The sequence below is a fragment of the Rhagoletis zephyria genome, unplaced genomic scaffold (assembly GCF_001687245.7).
Source record: "Rhagoletis zephyria isolate East Lansing unplaced genomic scaffold, Rhagoletis_zephyria_1.1 Rzeph_scaffold_02855, whole genome shotgun sequence".
Classification (NCBI taxonomy): domain Eukaryota; kingdom Metazoa; phylum Arthropoda; class Insecta; order Diptera; family Tephritidae; genus Rhagoletis; species Rhagoletis zephyria.
This window is the reverse complement of record NW_016159939.1, coordinates 15,156-34,273: the sequence shown is the minus strand read 5'-3', so window position 1 is coordinate 34,273 and position 19,118 is coordinate 15,156. Positions and strand designations below refer to the sequence as shown.

The following is a 19,118-nucleotide window of genomic DNA, read 5'->3' as shown; positions in this document are numbered from 1 at the left end:
TTTTTAGGCAATGTCACGTACTTCTCGAAACGACTCGACTCTCGAAAATCGCCATGCATTCGACACGATACTCGCGATGAGGCTGATAAATATCAAATCTCGTAATCTAAGCACTTACGATTTGAGAAGCGTAAATAGGAGAAAATTATATAAATTTTTGGATTGTTGGTTAAACGAAGAAATTAAATATAGGAGACGATTTGGCAATGAAAAGGCCACGTCCGAAAAGGCAGTTGCCAAACTAAGACTCCTGTTTAAGCAGCATTTATCGCCCAAATTGGCTGCCATTGAGNCATGCTGAAATATGTAGACGACGGAAACTGCCGAAAACTATCCAGTGATGCCAAGTTTCCCATTTTAATACACTAGTCGAATCGAATTTTTAGGCAATGTCACGTACTTCTCGAAACGACTCGACTCTCGAAAAAACGCCTTGAATTCGACACGATACTCGCGATGAGGCTGATAAATATCAAATCTCGTAATCTAAGTACTTACGATTTGAGAAGCGTAAATAGGAGAAAATTATACAAATTTTTGGATTGTTGGTTAAACGAAGAAATTAAATATAGGGACGATTTGGCAATGAAAAGGCCACGTCCGAAAAGGCAGTTGCCAAACTAAGACTCATGTTTAAGCAGCATTTATCGCCCAAATTGGCTGCCATTGAGTTGAGAGTACTGAGGTAACTGTTAATTGATTGGCAAAGTGCTTTCAGGACATTGTCGAGATGTACCACTAATCGGAGTATGAGGCGAGGCGTAGCTCCTTGGATGAAACAAAGAAGCTAAATTATCTAACATTTAAATAAAATTGAGTTTTTAAGATTTTGGAAAATGGGCGTGGCACCACCTGATCATGGTAGCTCAGTAAGCGCTTTACTGATTTCTCCAAACCTTGGTCATTAACCAAGACTTAAAGTGCATGAAATCGGACACTCTCTCGGCATACCTCTCATATGACGGTATTTTTGGAAAATGAAAACACTCCAATCTTTCGCTATATAGTGAAAAAGAGGAAACTTTTAGCAAAAAACTTCTTATTAAAAAATATGCGTGGTACTTCGCACTCATTTAAAATATGTGTATTCCAGTAACGTCTTATCGATGCTTCCAAAAACTGATGAACACATTGACTATTTTTTTCACTAAAAAAATGTAAATTTTTGAAATCGGACAATACCTATGCCCAGTTTCTATATAACGGCAATTCTAAGCAGTGTTCGATAAAATATACATTTTACGCACACTAGGTATATGAAGTTCGGTTTCGCCCGAATCTTTTCTTGTTTAATTAAAATCCTTAAAAGCAGATTAGCCTGTTGCTGAGTAATTATCTAGCAAAATCTGTATGTGTGAATTGTAAAGAAACATGCGAGTTATTACTGTGCAATTTTGTGCGCCTGATAAAGAATTTTATAATTCTGCTAAAAATAACAGTATTTTGCTTGGCAAAGATTTGTGCGGACGTCAAGCAAAAAAGTTAAATTAAATAAAAACGAAAAAGTGAACAAAATGAAAATCTGCTTCAACTCATTTTGTGGCATAACATTACATATATTTTGTATTTAAGTCTTCTAGAAGAGACCGTAAACAAACTTAACTTATAGTTTAAATGACTATTTATTACAAGTTATCAATATTATGTTCATATTTCAAGTAAAAACTACATCGAAAGTAACAAACAAAAAACTGGCTTTAGACATGAGGTTAGTTATTTTGTTGCAAGCCTTGGACCCCTGACCATAGTACTTGGGTTTCTATAATTTTTTAATTAACTGTTAACAAATTATGGCCTTTTTTAGTAAAATATGTATATGAATGTGTTGGGCGAAAATGGCACTGGCAATGGTAATTTTTTTGNAACAGTATTTTGCTTGGCAAAGATTTGTGCGGACGTCAAGCAAAAAAGTTAAATTAAATAAAAACGAAAAAGTGAACAAAATGAAAATCTGCTTCAACTCATTTTGTGGCATAACATTACTTATATTTTGTATTTAAGTCTTCTAGAAGAGACCGTAAACAAACTTAACTTATAGTTTAAATGACTATTTATTACAAGTTGTCAATATTATGTTCATATTTCAAGTAAAAACTACATCGAAAGTAACAAACAAAAAACTGGCCTTAGACATGAGGTTAGTTTTTTTGTTGCAAGCCTTTGACCCCTGACCATAGTACTTGGGTTTCTATATTTTTTTAATTAACTGTTAACAAATTATGGCCTTTTTAGTAAAATATGTATATGAATGTGTTGGGCGAAAATGGCACTGGCATGCGTGTTGGTAATTTTTTTGTTTTTTTTTAGTCTTGGCATATGAATATGTATGTTTGATAGAGCATGCATAAAAAGTATTTCATAAAGTTAGTATAATATCTGTAATTTAAAACTAATTGTAAATGAAAAAAGTAATGAAAACCTTATGGGTTTACTAGACTAATGAGCCGCTATAATTAGCATCTGATTTCGTGAGGATATTCAGTTAATTTACATATGCAGCATATTTATATGAATGAAAATAAACAGTTGCATCACTTAAAGTTAGATAAGCAAATTATGCTTGAACAACGTGGTTGTACTACATTCAACAAGTTCTCATAACGCAAATACAAACATACAAATATAGATATATAGCAAGTGAATAAAATGATTACAAATAAATGTCTTTATGTAAAAAGTGCTTAGGTTCTAAAATATGACTTTAATCTAAGCTAAGTAATTAGTTAATTAATTATAACTAGCGCTTTTCTTCAAAAATTAATATATTTAGCCTTGTGCATGTTAGCAACGAATGAACATTTGTGCGTTCGTCGTGCAAGTGCTCGCCGATTTTGTGCGCGCTGATTTTTCTCGCTTTTGTGCTTCCTTTGATTTAGTCTTTTAATGAAGTGCATCACTACTGGATTTAGATGTGCTAACACCAGCACTAGTTATATTACGTTGTTGTTGTTGTTGTTGCTCATGTGTTTTTTGTGGTTGCTGAGGTGCCTGGTGCATTGATGATGATTGCACTTGCTCCTCCTGANCGCTTTTGTGCTTCCTTTGATTTAGTCTTTTAATGAAGTGCATCACTACTTGATTTAGATGTGCTAACACCAGCACTTGTTATATTACGTTGTTGTTGTTGTTGCTCATGTGTTTGTTGTGGTTGCTGAGGTGCCTGGTGCATTGATGATGATTGCACTTGCTCCTCCTGATGATGATGATGATGGGGATGTTGTGCGTTAGGTTGCTGCACTTGAGCCATATGGAAGCGCGCATATTTGAGTGTGTTTTTCGTTTTTAGTATTTGCTCTTTGACCTCTTTCTCAAAGCTCTCTTTGCGCTTATTTGAATAGTGCAACTTTTTGTAAGTCTCCTCGAATGCGCGCTTCGTTTGTACGAGCTTGCGTCGTAATTCGGTATTTTCTTGTTCTACCTTGATGCAGTCGTGAATTGGCACTGTGCCGCCGGCAGTTGTGGAGGCAGCGGCAGTGGCGGAGGGACGGCTATTTACATTGGCCACACTCATCTTATTTTCCGTGTTGCTGTCGTCGGTATCTGTGCGGGTTGGAGATTCTGTATTGGAATGGAGAATAGGAACGGAAATCAAATAAATAAAATTTTATTAGGATTTAGCAAAGCACGCTTCCCGCTTAGCGNTACCTTGATGCAGTCGTGAATTGGCACTGTGCCGCCGGCAGTTGTGGAGGCAGCGGCAGTGGCGGAGGGACGGCTATTTACATTGGCCACACTCATCTTATTTTCCGTGTTGCTGTCGTCGGTATCTGTGCGGGTTGGAGATTCTGTATTGGAATGGAGAATAGGAACGGAAATCAAATAAATAAAATTTTATTAGGATTTAGCAAAGAAGGGAAGCGTGCTTAGCACAAACAGTTACATTTTTGAATTACTAACTTCCAGTTTCATAATAAATAAAGAAGATTTTAAATGCTTTATAAATCGAAAATTATCAAACAAAAAAATTTCAGCAGTTTTATCATAAGGGTTACAAAACTTGTAAAATGCTCAAGTAGATTTCGATTTTGAACCGGTTCGGTTTTGGTATTTCAAACCCGACTTGCAGCCCTGCTATTTATCGATATCGTCATACATATGTGGAATATATTTGTTTGCTTAATACAAATAACATTCACCACACTTACTTATTATGTGTATCGATACCGTTATCAGCATAATTATCGATATATTTACCAATATCGCCAGCGATTTTGGTATCAATAAATATANTAAATAAAGAAGATTTTAAATGCTTTATAAATCGAAAATTATCAAACAAAAAAATTTCAGCAGTTTTATCATAAGGGTTACAAAACTTGTAAAATGCTCAAGTGGATTTCGATTTTGAACCGGTTCGGTTTTGGTATTTCAAACCCGACTTGCAGCCCTGCTATTTATCGATATCGTCATACATATGTGGAATATATTTGTTTGCTTAATACAAATATCATTCACCACACTTACTTATTATGTGTATCGATACCGTTATCAGCATAATTATCGATATATTTACCAATATCGCCAGCGATTTTGTTATCAATAAATATGTCGCAATTTTTTTCGATGTTTTTGTAAAAAAATCACTAGAACTTCGGGAAAAACATGTTTGCTTAAAAAGCAAATATGAAATTAATACACAAATGTGTATTTATTTTTGCATTACAACTTTTATTAATTTGGGTAATACCCGGTTTTTTATATTTAAACGACAACCCTCCTATTTTTAGGGATGGTCGTNTTTTTTTTTTTTTTTAGATTTTTTGGAAACTTTTCGGTACTTTGTTTTCTTGCTTTTCGGAATTTGCCGGGAGCTAATATTTTCGTGTTTTTTCGAGTTTTACTTTTCGTTTTTCTTCCTTTTTTGGGGTTTTTTCGATACTTTTAGGAACTTTTTTTTTTATGGTAATGTTTACTAAATTTCTTTCGTCTTACATTTTTCATTCATTAACTCATGAATTAAATGAAAAAATTAAATGCAAATTATTTTTGATAATCGGTTGACAAATGTAGTTATCGAAAAATTTACCAGTGAAATTATCGAGGAATTCGTCGATAGCTTTATCGAAATGTATACATAATAAATATTTACGTACGCATATCGTCGTCTGGGTAAAATATTGTCGTAAACGTCATACGTACGTGCATAACATACGACAATCTTTTACCCAGGCGACGATATGTACATAGTTATCGATAAGTTATGGATTTAATTATTAATATAGTTATCGATTCGTGTATCGTTGAAAGGTATCGATATATAGACGCCATTGCCGTTATATTGTTCCTGTTCACATTAGTATTTGCGCCCGTTTTCGTACTCATAAGCCTATTTGTATTTTGTATTTTGTATTGACACTGATCTGCAGATTTTATTCTGTATAGCACTGTAAGTTTACAGCTGATTAACGGGCCTTACATATATTACAAATGTTAATACCANATCGCAATTTTTTTCGATGTTTTTGTAAAAAAATCACTAGAACTTCGGGAAAAACATGTTTGCTTAAAAAGCAAATATGAAATTAATACACAAATGTGTATTTATTTTTGCATTACAACTTTTATTAATTTGGGTAATACCCGGTTTTTTATATTTAAACGACAACCCTCCTATTTTAAGGGATGGTCGTGAATTTTTTTTTTTTTAGATTATTTGGGAACTTTTCGGTACTTTGTTTTCTTGCTTTTCGGAATTTGCCGGAAGCTAATATTTTCGTGTTTTTTTGAGTTTTATTTTTCGGTTTTCTTTCTGTTTTGGGGTTTTTTCGATACTTTTAGGAACTTTTTTTTTTTATGGTAATGTTTACTAAATTTCTTTCGTCTTACATTTTTCATTCATTAACTCATGAATTAAATGAAAAAATTAAATGCAAGTTATTTTTGATAATCGGTTGACAAATGTAGTTATCGAAAAATTTACCAGTGAAATTATCGAGGAATTCGTCGATAGCTTTATCGAAATGTATACATAATAAATATTTACGTACGCATATCGTCGTCTGGGTAAAATATTGTCGTAAACGTCATACGTACGTGCATAACATACGACAATCTTTTACCCAGGCGACGATATGTACATAGTTATCGATAAGTTATGGATTTAATTATTAATATAGTTATCGATTCGTGTATCGTTGAAAGGTATCGATATATAGACGCCATTGCCGTTATATTGTTCCTGTTCACATTAGTATTTGCGCCCGTTTTCGTACTCATAAGCCTATTTGTATTTTGTATTTTGTATTGACACTGATCTGCAGATTTTATTCTGTATAGCACTGTAAGTTTACAGCTGATTAACGGGCCTTACATATATTACAAATGTTAATACCACAACCAAGTTTTCTCTAACTAAACCCTTATGCTTTACATCAAAAATGCATGCCTTACTTACCCTTTTTAACATCCGCACGGGACAACTTGCGTCCCGGATCACTGTCAATGCCCAAGTCGGAAGATGAGCTATGTTGCGCGCACTTGCCAGCCATGTTACTCTTATCCACCAAGCTGTATTTAGATTCTGTAAGATGTGATTATTAAATTACGAAATATTTTTATTTTTTTATAACAAATTTTAGTCGCCACTCACCTTCATTGGACGCCAGCTCACCGTCTTCTGGCATTGGCACAGTTTTGAGTAGCGAGCGTTGTACGTTCGACAATTCCACGCTGGAAACGCGGCCTGTATCACTGTGTATACCCAAATCAGGCGAGGAATTGCTATCGCGCTTCGCACTCGACTTTTGCACATCGTCCGAAGCATAGCCGCCCACTTGTGACATATCGTTGGCATCCAGGCGCTTAACTGCCGCTGCTTGCGCTTGCGCCAATTGCTCGCTTAATGTTTGTTGCAAGCGTTCAAGTTCTGTGACGCGTTGTGTTGTGGCCGCATGTTGCATTTCGGCGGCGCTCAACTGATGCTGTAACTCCAGCAAACGTTTCTCTAACTGCAATTTCTCATTACATAGTTTTGTGCGTTCCGTAACCACTTTGGATGCTTGCAGCACGCTTTCGTCCAACTGCTTCTTCAGTCCACGCACCTCCATTTCGCTGTTTATCAACGATTGCTTGAGATCCTGCTCGCTGTCTGTCAGATAGTCGATAGTGCGTTGGGCCTCTATGTACTGCGTTTGCAGCTCGGTTAACTGCGCTCTGCACTCGTCGTATGTCGTGCGCGCAATCCATTCGCGGGTCAGTGCCTCCGAGTGCACGCGCTCCTGCTCCTTCAAGCGCTTTTGCATTAGCTGCTCCAATTCGTTTTTAAGTGTATCCAAGTGCTGGCGCTCTTTTTCGCTGGCTAATTTCAGCTGTATCTCGTACTTCTGTTTGATGTCTTCGATATCAGCCTTCAGCGCGCCCACTTGCACTTCGGCCAGCCGCGCCTCCACCGCGAGGCGATCGCGCTCCCCTTGCAACTGTTCGATGGCGTGACATTTTTCCTCGATTTGCCGTTGCATCAATGACCTGTTGAGCAGGGCGCTCTCGGACGCAGTGGTATTGTCTCTTGATTGCTCGCTGCCAATAGCAATTAGATCTGATAAGAGTTCTTCATTGCGCTGCTGCAGCTGCTCCACCTCTTGCGTCAGCGCTATGGCGCGCAGTGTTTCTTTCTTCAAGTTATTGTCTGCTTCCACTAATTGGAATTGTATCATCAGAATGCGGTCATCGCGCTGTGCAATGAGCTTCTCGAGCTGTGCTATGCGCTCCTGATTGCGCAACTTCATTGCGCGACTCTGCTGTAACGCATCACTTTCGCTCTCGCTATCTGTGTCGGCCGTTGGTGGCGCTGGTTTGGTGGCCGAATCCTTCGCGGCCGCGCCAGTGCCTGCTGCCACAAGCTCCTCCAGTCCGATGCGCGCCATCGACACTTGCCTATCCGGTTCCGACCACGCTTCAGATTCACTCAAATTATCCAGCAAGAATGGCGGCAACGAGCGGCGATCCTTGGAATCTTTTGCATAATCTGCGCCGCCACAACTGCGCCGGCTGTCGAGTATCTTGCGCAAAGCCTTATTCTCCGAGCGCAACACATCGAACGAGTGGCGGGCACGCATATGTTCGTGCGAATTAAATGTCTTATTGGCCAAAGCGCCCTCCTCTTCGTCCAGCAGCAGCCGTGATAAATTGCTTAAACCTTCGAAGCTTTGATCGCCTGTGGTCAACGTCTCGCGTATGCTCGTAGACAAATCGAGGCTGCAGTCTACAGCGGTACGCATGGCGCGGCGACGTTCGGTCGACAGGAAGCTCAACACCTCCTTGTTTTTCATTAGGGAGTTAAGGAATCCTGCTAACTCGTAGAGACGATCCGATAGAGCGGCAAAGACTTTGGCATATGCGTGTCGGCATGTCTCGGCATTGTCAGCTTCGGCGCGTGCTGTGCGCGCCTCTTGGCGCAGCTGTTCGATCAAAGCCTCATGGGTGCGTTCGTTGACGAGACGCTGATTCAGCACGTCCACTTTGCGTTGCAGCAGTTTATTATGCTCCAATGCTTTTGTGTAGTCACTCTCAGTGAAGGATTGGTGTAGTTGGAGAGACTCTAAATTTTTGCGTGCTGTTGTCGGCGAAAGGGGAGATGTAGCGTTTGCGTTGACTAATTTGGTGAGGCGTTCGATTTCACGATTCTTTTGCCAAAGCTCATTATTGACCAGATTCTGGTGAGAATCGGAAGGAGAGAAGAGATAAGGAGTCATGAAAAAGCGCACAGCGGTAACAAACAAAATGTATACGACGAGAGAAAAATAGAGCGAAATGAGAGGACGATTACAAAAAAAGGAAATGAGAAAATAAAATTAGAAGCATAAGAATAGAATGATAAATGAGGGGTGGGATAACATTAGAGAAAAGGCATGAAGGAACGAGAAATAAAAAATGAGAAAAGAAAAGCGTTAGAAAAAAAAACGAACCGATAACGGGAGATACATATAAATAAGGAAATAGATGGAAGAGAGACCATATAAATAGAAGGAAAGAAAAGGAACACGAGTGAAAAGAGTCAGGAAAAAAGTTGGAGTGTAGAAGAGTCAAAGAGAAATAACACAATAAGAAGTACGTAAAAAGAGAAAGCAGAAGTATAATAGAACGAGGGGAGGAAAAAAGAAAAAAGAGCAAGAGGGGAGGGCACAAGAAGATTGATGAAAGGGAAGAGAAATGGGCGGAAAGAGAAAGAAATAAAAATACAGAAAAATAAAGATGAAAGCATTGAAAAAGAAAAGAGAGTACGAAAGGCAAAAGGAAAAAGAGAAAAAGTAGTAAGAAGGGCAAAGACATGAAGATGAAGAGAGAGAGAATCAGAGAGGTAATAGAGAGTCAGAAACGATGGAAAGAGCAAAGGAAGAGATAAAAGACAGTAAGAGCGTGAAAAGAGAAAGAGAGTGAGATAAAGAGAAAGCGAACCTATTTAAAAATGTATGAAACAAAATTATTTTTGCTCTGGAATTTTTTCATTCTAAATCCATCTTAAAGATACCTATAAATCTTGGATCCATGTAACGGAACGGGATACTCTACAATTGAACTGAAATAAATTTCAGTGCATTGAAATAGACTACACTTGACTCTACACTGAGCTGAGAGTGGCTTTGTCATCCCAACCACCATCAAATGTCTCGATTGAACAGTATTTAAGGTGGTTACCTTATAAACGGGTTAAGAACCTAAATATTTTATCTATTTACAGTCGGACTCTGTAACGAAGTCGTAGCAGCCAGCCAAACAGTTCGTTATAGTAAGAGGAGCGCCCGGTATAAAGGAGCTAAAAAAATAGCTTTTTGCCGTCACAACCAAACGTTGAATCTTTGAAGAAGTTTGGTTAGAGCGAGGAATTCGCTAAACATAGGTCGAAATGACTGAAAAATCTGAAGAAAATTCAGTACTTTTAAAAACTACGAAACACTGGAGTTTTCGCTATAAAAGACTTTGTTAAAGAGGAGTCCGACAATAACTTTGAACTTCCTATTTTTTTCTAGCAAGCCTCGTGCTAAAAATATACAAAAAATAATACCTGTAAAGCAGCAGTCTTCTTCTTTACTTCGGCTTCCAGACTCTTAATCGTATTCTCATGATCGCATTTTTGTACGTGATTTTGTAAAGCCTCTGAGTCACTTAAGGCGCGATTGCCGGCACCATCCTGCTGATTTTTCTCGCGTTGCAGTAGTTGTTGTAATGTGCGACAGGCGGTATCATAGCTTTTGCGCAACTTCTTCAACTCTTGCTGAGTATCGTCCAGTTCACAAAGCTTATTAGCCAGTTCGACCTTTTTCTCCTTTAGTTCGCGCTGCACGCGAGGAAATACAAAAAAAAAACTTATTAACAATAAGAGACTTGCCTCAAGTGAATATTACTAAAAAAAAACGGTACGTTCGCATTGCATTCGAGTTGATCTTAGAAGAGTAAAAAATTTTAATTTATTCATAGTTTCATGGCTTAAAAAAATCACAAATAACAATTTTTTTACAAAAATATATGTAGTGCATACATGTGTACTAAGCTCAAATGTAAATTCTGTCGTAAAATGCACACATAAATATATATAATTATATAAACTATTTTCAATTTGCAAATCGGATATTATCTCACAAGGTACACAATAAATGCATAATACAAAAACCACCATTTGCGCACTCCCGCTTGCTTTCGCTCACTTCTCACAATTTCCTTTGTCCTTTTAATCCGCTCAGCATACGCCCCCACTGGTAGCGTAAACAATTTTGATCAACATTTAGAGAGTAACTCCTCAGAAAAGGTATATGCACGCTTTTGAACTGTGACACCTGTCCAATATTTAGATACAGCGTGTGAAATGACGCGTAATAATAGGCTAGATTTAATGAAAATTTCCAAATTTTGAGTATACAAAGCGTACGCCGCCATCCACATTGGTGAGTTGGTGGGGTCGATTGTTCTAAAAAAAATTTTTCAAAAATTGTACAATTCAAATATACAACCGCGCGCTCCACTCTTAACTAACAAGCCCTCTCACCTGCGTACATTCCCGCTCCCCATCGGGTGACGTTTCTTTGCCACCACAAAATATACTGGACGTGGAAAAATTTGCCTGCAACGAAGTGCAACTATTGGATCGCGAAGTACATGGCCCACCACAGCCGCCGCCACCATAGCCCGCAAACATGCTCTCATCATTGATTGTGTAGCGTATTGGAAACTCTGGCTCATGATCGCTGCAGACCAGCTCTTTGCATGCAACGCCGGTGCGACCAGCATCACCAGAGCTAATACCAACACTGCCGCACCTATGGCGGTTGACGCCCTCGTGCAAGTAACACCGCTTCACAACAGCGTTACTTTCTGGCTCGCTGTGCTCACACTTCTCTACTTTTGTGTACTTGGCGCTGGTGTTGCTGTAATTAACGCACAGTTTCTGTTTGAGCAAATATTCACCTTGAAAATCGCCGCGCGCCTTCAACATGTCGCGATAGTTCATTTCGTAATGTTTGTTACAATCGACTGGCTTCTCGTCGAACTCGTGCGCATATTGCTGATAGACCTCCTTCTTCTCGATGGTGAAACACTCATTCTTGCTGCGCTGTAGTTTGCCAATAATGGCACGAAAGAAGCGATTCTCTCGTTTGGCTAAATTACGTTCGAAACTCATTTTGGTTACCATTTTTTCGTAGTCTTGAATGCGTTCAAGTAGACGTGCGGTATTTGCTGTCTTAATAGAAATTGTGGACTGGTATGTTGAGGTGCAGGTAATAGAAGAGAAGGGATCAGAATAAGAGAGGTTTGGAAGAGGATATGAAAAATTAAATGACCATTGAACGCGGAACAGCGAGAATAAATTCAAAATTTCAAAAAACATACATTTTAGCGAAACCGAAAAATTCTACATCGCAAAACTACTTTTGAAGCTTTACTGTAAACCTTTGTACTGAAAAAATATTTGCCGATTTTGTGACACTTTTTCGTTTGTATATATGTGTAAATAATTTTTTACTAATACACTGTTTACATATACGAATTGTAAAGAATTTTATGCAGAGTATCACTTCTGAGCCTAGGAAGGAATGAAGAGTTGCTTTAGAATAAACTTATTAATTTTGTAATTTTTTTATATCTTAATTTAACGATGTTTCCGGGTAATAAAAGTGAAACACCTATAGTTTAATACCAGTTCTCAGTGTTGTGCTTGCCTAAACAAAATGCAAGTGGGCAACTCTGTATCTATCTGTGATACGCTGTTGTAGCGGCACCACTAGACCCCAAATTCGGCTGCCTATCAACCGTTATCACCAAGCCCAACTAGCGGTAGGCCCAGAAAAAGTGCAGTTTCGACAGAGTCGGACCAAAAGGAAGGAATGTTGTTGTTGTTGTTGTTGTTGGAGCAGCATACAAATCCCCAAGACTGACAGTCCTTGGCCAGATGCAAATCTGGGTCGTTCCGGTTACGTAGACCCGACTGGCGAGGCAACGAGGAAAGCGATGTTACCAGAGCCGGTTTAAAAAGGTTACCTTCACATACGGGGCATGTCGGGATCGAGTCTGAAAAATAGAAGTTTAACCTACTATAGCAGCTAGATCGTTTTTTTTCGGCAGAGTCCCTCACGGCATCTGAAAATCTTCATCTGCGTGGGGTGGTTGAACTCCGACAACGGCATTCAAGGTGCGAGGGTGAGTAAAAGTGGTGATTATCTCTCGGTGAATTTCATTTACTGACTGCCTGTACAACATCATGTGCAGTGGTTGTGCCATGTACATATGCCTGGAGCCCGCACGATAGTTCGTAGAGATACCTTCTTCTATGTGTACCTAGTCTAGGCTACTTCCAGCAAGTGATTGTTCGGATATTCCCTGTGGAAACAGCCGACCAAGACTTACTTGCTCTTTGCACCATTATGAGTGGCATTGTAGCTGCGGTTTTATGTTTTTGTCTGGCGGTCTGTTGTTTGACAATTGTTGTTGCGTGTGCGAAAAAGGAAAGCAAGATGTTAAAGATAACCTCTAAAATTTCTAGATGTGTGAAAAGCGTCGTCGTTGATTTTGTGGAGGATAGACCAAGCCTCCATGTCGCGAAGAAGCGAGAAATATTAGAGATATACAATTACCGGACGTCAATATCGAGCCGTCGTCAGCGTATGAGATCAGTGAAACTGCCTCCAGCGCTGAGAAGTTTGGAAATAGTAAAAAAAGTTAAACAGTAGTGGAGAGTGGACATCAACTTGTGGGACCACCTTTTTAATTCACCATGCCTTCGAAGTTTGATCAGAATGCGTACTAACTGTCGACAACTCACGAGAATTTTAGTAGCGTAGAATGACAAAAGGCGAGGTAGCCTTTCGACAAATCAGATGTCACTAAGACGGTTTTCTCACTGGGGCGAAAGTGTTGTTGTGCTCTTTAATTATTAAGTTAAAATTATTATTACTGAGGCCATCCAAAAATCGATCGATCGTAGTCGGCGTAAAACTGTAGGTCCCTCTCAGCAGCATAAAATGTTTCCTATGAGAATCCTGAGGAACGCTGCTGGGAGAACAGTCTTAACTGCATATAATTCCGACCCGTTTTGAAATCCAAAATAGCTGTGTCGTATACTATCTACCAACCGCAACTTAGTCTACTTCAACTACGAATTTCTAGCTAATCATTAAAAGGCTCGCAACTGCGACAAAAAAAAACTTACTTGCATTTTGCTTAATGCATCCTGTTGTTCACGCATTCTCTTTTCACATACTTTCACATTCGAAAATTCTTTGCGGAAATTATCTTGTGTGGCTTTTAGAGCTTCAATTAAATTGTGATTATCTTCCTTCAAATCGGCATTGGTCAGACGAAGACTTTTCAAATTAAGCTTTAACGCGAATTGCGCGAATAAATGTAATAAATGGAAAGATAACGAAAAAAATAAGATGGGTGGGAGGGAGAGTAGGGTTGAAGGAAATTATAAAATAATTGTTTAGTGGACAAACATTTACTTGGAAACACGCGCAAGTATGCGATAAAAAGCTTGCAACGTTTCGTGTTTAAATACGAATTTTCATATAATACTAAATACTATTTCTATGCTTACTTCTGTGAACATCTCGAATGCAACGTAAAATTTATCGCAACTATGCCTAAATGAATGCTTAAATGTAGCAATGCTATTTGTATAAGAACTCACCTCTACATTTGCCATATCTTTTTCTTGTTCTCCATCATTTCCAGCAGCTCAGCATTTTGAAAGGCCAACTCTTTTACTTTTTCCTCATACTCCTTGATTGTCTCATCACGTTTTGCTATGATTTCTTCTAATTTCGTGACTTGTGATTGTAACGAATGCATTTTCTCCTCGGACTGTGTCACCATGCCCTCGAGTTCGCGTATCTACGGGTTCATTTAAGTGGCATAATACATAGAGCAAAGAAAGCGGGGATTGCCAACAAATTAGAGATGGAGTGAGAAAAGAAAAGATAATAATTTGAGATTTTAGTGATTTTTATATTTTATTAAAGTATGCGCAGTAATAAATTAAGTAAAATTATACAAACTTTTTGTAAAGCATTCACATTTTCCGAGATATCTGAACGGCCAAGCAAATCATTCATAAAACCGCTGTGATGAGTTTTATCCAAATCGCGTTCCATCTGTGAAGATAGGGAGGGAAATGAAAGCGATTTTTTTTACTTAGGAGAATTATTATATCATTCGGATTTAATTAGAAGCTATGTAAGTAGTTGAAAAGTTTTTTTTACTGGTATTTACGAAATTAATTTGTTTTTCTTTAGATAAAATTAAAAGTTTCTTGTGGCTTAGATTCTAGTTTTAGTTGTTAGAAATATAGGCAAAAAAAGAAGAAGAAATCGTATCGGTATGTTAGTTGTTAGGTGAGTTTCATGATTTGTTATATAAAAGTGCTTCTCAAAAAAAAAAATTGCCGATTTAAAATCTAACGAATTTTAAAATATAGCTAATTAAACGTTTAAATAACTTTAGTGCATTTTCTTTAATGTGACTAGTTTTTAGCACATATCAACCTCTTGTTATATCATCTTTAATTTTAACTATTTTTCCTTTAATTTGTGTAGACTAGTAAAAACACAAGTTATATTTGAAAGAAATTGGAGTTTAAAAACGCCACAACGGGCCACAAACATATTCAAAGCCTATATAATGTCTCTTTAACATTTTTGCCGGTCTTAAGTTAATTTTTCTTAAATTAAATGTTTTATTCAATTTCTTTTTCCATATTACAAAGCCTTTCAACAGATTTCGTAAACACTTCTAATAATAAAATTTTTCCAAAAATTAAAATCTCAAGATTTACGTATAATTTTAGTCATTATTGTATTGCATGTGAATATTACCCGCCTTTTTCGTTTTTTGTTTTTTCTTTTAATTTATCACGCTTCTTTTCGAATAAGTAACATAAATAAATAAATTTGCGTTTTTTTCACATTTTTTCTCACCTCCAAAAATTGTATCTTCTGCTTTAGTTCATCTATAAATGCTTGACCCTTAGCCTCAGTCTCTTTTTGTATCTGTTCCATGTGATTCATGGCCTGCGCGGCTTCCTTCAATAAATCCTGTTTCTCTTCAAGCTCCTTACGCAAAATTTCAATTTCAACCTGTGCGAAGAAAAAGAGTTTGTTCAAAAAGGAAATTACAGTACGCATTTTTTTATTTCCTTGCCTTCGTATCAATTAGCTGCTTCATTAACGACTCCTGTCCCTCTGTGTTCGGGTGATGATAACCTGGCACACTTTCCTCCAGAAAATATAAACGTAACTTTAGATTAAAATTCTCCTTACGTAGCGATGCCATTTGCTCCTCGAATTCGCGCACTGAACGTCCTTGTACAGGTGGCGATGTCGTGCCATGTCCCTGCAAGCTGACACATGGAAAGCCCACACCATCTGTATGAGAAATAAAAGAAAAACGAAAGATTGAAAATTAATATTTAAGCGACCGGTTAACTAAAGTAGTAATCTATTTAGTTTGTGTATTTTATGTAATCCTATAACGTTAAGTCTCATTTATGAATCTCAGCTTAAGCTCATTAACTCGTCTTTTACCATCCGCACTCATATTCGTTTCGCTTAGTGGCGACTGTGAGTGTGAGTTGCGCTTAAAAACCATTAACTTTTCTTTGGAGTCTTGTGAGCTACCAATGCTGGATCCACTTCGACGCATGGCGTTTGGTGTTGCTTTTAATAAATTTCTTCTAACGGTATATTTTTATTTTTCACTATATTTCACTATTTCGTTTGGCTTTATTATGTGTCTGTAGTTGTGGCTGCTGCTATTGTGTGTGTGCTGTATTGTTGTTGTGTTGATAGTGGTCCCAAAACGGAGTTTATTTCAATTAGTTGGAAAATTTGTGTTAATTAGTTGATCAATTTAGTTTTGAAAGTATGATTTTTAAGCTTCTTTATATTTCTTTTTTTACACAATTCAAAACTAATTTTCAACTTCAAGCCAAAGTCAAAAATATTTCACATTTTTACGTACCTACTGCGAAAGATCAGTGAAATATGTAGGTAGGAAGAAACGAAATATAGGGTGTTTTAAGGAGTTTCTATGCTACCGACATATTGAGGTGAAATCTTAGGACCGCTATTGGTTTTAGAATTTAGAACGAAAATCTGTGCACCAGAGTGGGGACAGGATCGGCGGTAGCAGAGGAAGAGGGAGACCCCCACCGCAATGGAAAGGCCAAGTGGAGAAGGACTTGGCTTCACTTGGCATTTCCAATCGGCGTCAAATAAGAAGAATTCGGGTTTTATGGCTTTGTTGAAGTGCTATAGTTGCAAAGTGCGCTATAGTGTGAGGCATTTCAAAATAATAATAATACGTAGGAAGTATGGTCTTTGGTCCAAATTTTGATTGGGATAGCTCCAAACCATAAGCCGCTTAGCTGTCTGAAAATACGGTAATAACTCTTCTGCCGGCTAATCAAGCCAAACTCAAGATTTAAAACGTAAAATGTTTTGTCAATGCATAAAACGGCTTCTCCAATCAAGACGAGAATTGTAAAGATAGCAGTGCGGTTTATCCTTAGATGATGCCCGTAAAATTTATAAAGGCTTTTGCAATTGGTGCGGGTACATTTTGGCACTCTCTGGCGGCGATGTTGCTTTCGTCCATCTAACTTATATTTAATTTTTCAGACGCGGATGCCAAATGACCATGGTACCACACAGCTTCATTCCCGCTGGATGTATTGCGGAAAGCCGCCAAAATTTTTCAGTTGAAGCGGTTGTTCTAGCAAACGAATTCCCACTCGGAGATTTAGCAACTAGTAAACCAACACAAGCGGAGCAGCACTTGAAGACTTTTAATTCANACAGTCCTAGTAGCGTTGGATCTATCGCACGCATTTGACACCATCAGCCACTCGACGCTATTAGAAGACATTGAGGCTTCATCACTCTTACGGGGACTCAAATGGTGGTCACCGAATTACATGAGTGGTCGACATTCGTCAGTAATTTTTCGAGATAAAATGTCCAAGCCAAGAAAAACTAACAGCGGGTTCTACAGGGTGGTGTCCTTTCCCCGCGGCTGTTTAATTATTAAAATTCAACCGAAATAAAGTCAATTGTTTCCAATATATTACAATGTTCACTTTCGACATTAGTGACACTTTTCACTTTTGGACAGCTGCATCCAGATAATTCAATTAAAGAAACGCCATAAAGAAGAACGATATCATTTTCTCAAATCAAATTTTCTTTTAACAAAACCATGTTTTGAAAAGTCGCAAAACAAACTCATGGTGAGATCTCGCATAGACTATTAGTTGGTCCTCAGCGTTTCCAAGATATGCCTAGTCTTAAACCTTAGTCCTATTGCACATTTTAGCGAGTTTTTTGCAATTTGATAGTCCTTTGGCCAGCGATTTCATACAGCGAAGAGAAGAAACCAGAGCCCAGATACTAAGTAGCTGAGTCGCGATTTTTCAAAATCTTAACAATAACACAGGAGATCGGTAAGTGAGCTTTGGAGTTTCTTTCGTCGCATACCAACGCAAAACCTAGTTTGAGACAACGTCGTGTAAGTTTCCCAACTATTACTAGATTGCAATCCAGCCTCGAAAATATTAGAATATGAAATTGGCCATGTTTATGTCTGACAAAGGGACTTCGCGTTGGATTGCATTGCCATGTGTAATTCTGTACTTATGTACATATGTAGATAAGTGGAGGAAGGTTACCCCTGCATATCAACTCGCTCATTTCATTCAATTGATTTGTTTTCTGGCACCTAGTAAATAGCGATTTAATTTATCTTATATCCCCCAAATAGCGATTTCATTCATCTTATATTCCCCCATTGTGGAAGTTAGGCTCTATGAATCCTAAAAATCCTCGTAAATCAAAATAGCGCCGACTTGCCAGAATTTATCTGTGGCATTACGTTAAAAGTCATTAAGCCTGTTTTCATTTGTCATTAAGTCTGCTTTCACTTGCTATTTTTTGAATGGTGTACATTAGGGCGGAGCAATTTGTTCGGAGCAAAATTTTCAAAGAAGGTTTATAGCAAATTCAAATTCTACTATTAATTCTAAGCAAAAATTGCGAACACTATATACCTAAAATTACGTTTGACCCTCCCAATTTTCATAAGAAAAAGCAGTATATTGCATGAAGAAAATGCAAAATTTTGTAGATGAAAAATTAATTTCGTTCAGAAAAAAATTATAATACACTGATTTTTCTTTTAAAAAACGAATTTTTTATATATAGTTTGTTCACCATTTTCGCTTAGAATGGAACGTTGGAATTCGAATATGCCATACACTTTTCTCGAAATTAAATTACTCAGTCCTTGTGGACATTCTTTTGGCAATTATAACATACGTTAAAATATGCAGTCAATTTTTGGCATAACTATAGGGATTTTAGCTAAAATTTTTTACCAGGTGATGCATTGTGGATGTAGAATAAATTTGCATCAAAAAATCAGATGTACTTACATGTATGCTCCATTGTAACATCCTTCAGTGTGCTCGGACTGGTGCTGCAAATGAAAAAAAAGAACGTTAGCATTTCAATTTCGAGGCATTTTCAAGTATTGTTCTATGTTAGAAATTTTAGTAAACATTCGCACATACAGTTGTCCACAAAATAATAGGAGTGCGATATTTTGACCAGTTTTGGCTACTCGCCTATATTCAGGTTTCA

The 19,118-nt window shown here is 37.7% G+C and overlaps 2 protein-coding genes across 2 annotated transcripts; both read right to left on the bottom strand.

Annotated features, from left to right (window-relative positions):
- Nucleotides 1-1,885: 1,885 nt before the first annotated feature.
- On the bottom strand, nt 1,886-19,007 carry cnn (phosphodiesterase 4D interacting protein centrosomin). Its single transcript, XM_017622610.1, is given in 11 exon segments — nt 1,886-2,888; nt 3,064-3,558; nt 6,395-6,520; nt 6,590-8,651; nt 10,001-10,273; nt 14,117-14,142; nt 14,145-14,319; nt 14,484-14,579; nt 15,402-15,560; nt 15,625-15,848; nt 18,911-19,007. Coding segments are annotated over 11 exon segments (3,717 nt in total). The 5' UTR covers nt 18,984-19,007; the 3' UTR covers nt 1,886-2,880.
- LOC108367907 (uncharacterized) lies at nt 10,469-11,810 on the bottom strand. Its single transcript, XM_017622609.1, has 2 exons — nt 10,979-11,810; nt 10,469-10,900 (listed from the first exon to the last, which is right to left on the bottom strand). The coding sequence occupies exons 1-2, from the start codon at nt 11,621-11,623 to the stop codon at nt 10,823-10,825; spliced, it is 723 nt and encodes a 240-aa protein (XP_017478098.1). The 5' UTR covers nt 11,624-11,810; the 3' UTR covers nt 10,469-10,822.
- Nucleotides 19,008-19,118: the final 111 nt, after the last annotated feature.

What these genes read in the sequence shown, in the direction of transcription:
- LOC108367907 (XM_017622609.1), bottom strand. Translation starts at nt 11,623, where the DNA reads ATGGTAACCAAAATGAGTTTCGAACGTAATTTAGCCAAACGAGAGAAT. An exon ending in GGGAGCGGGAATGTACGCAG is followed by an intron (nt 10,901 to 10,978) that starts GTGAGAGGGCTT and finishes AATTTTTTTTAG; the next exon opens with AACAATCGACCCCACCAACT.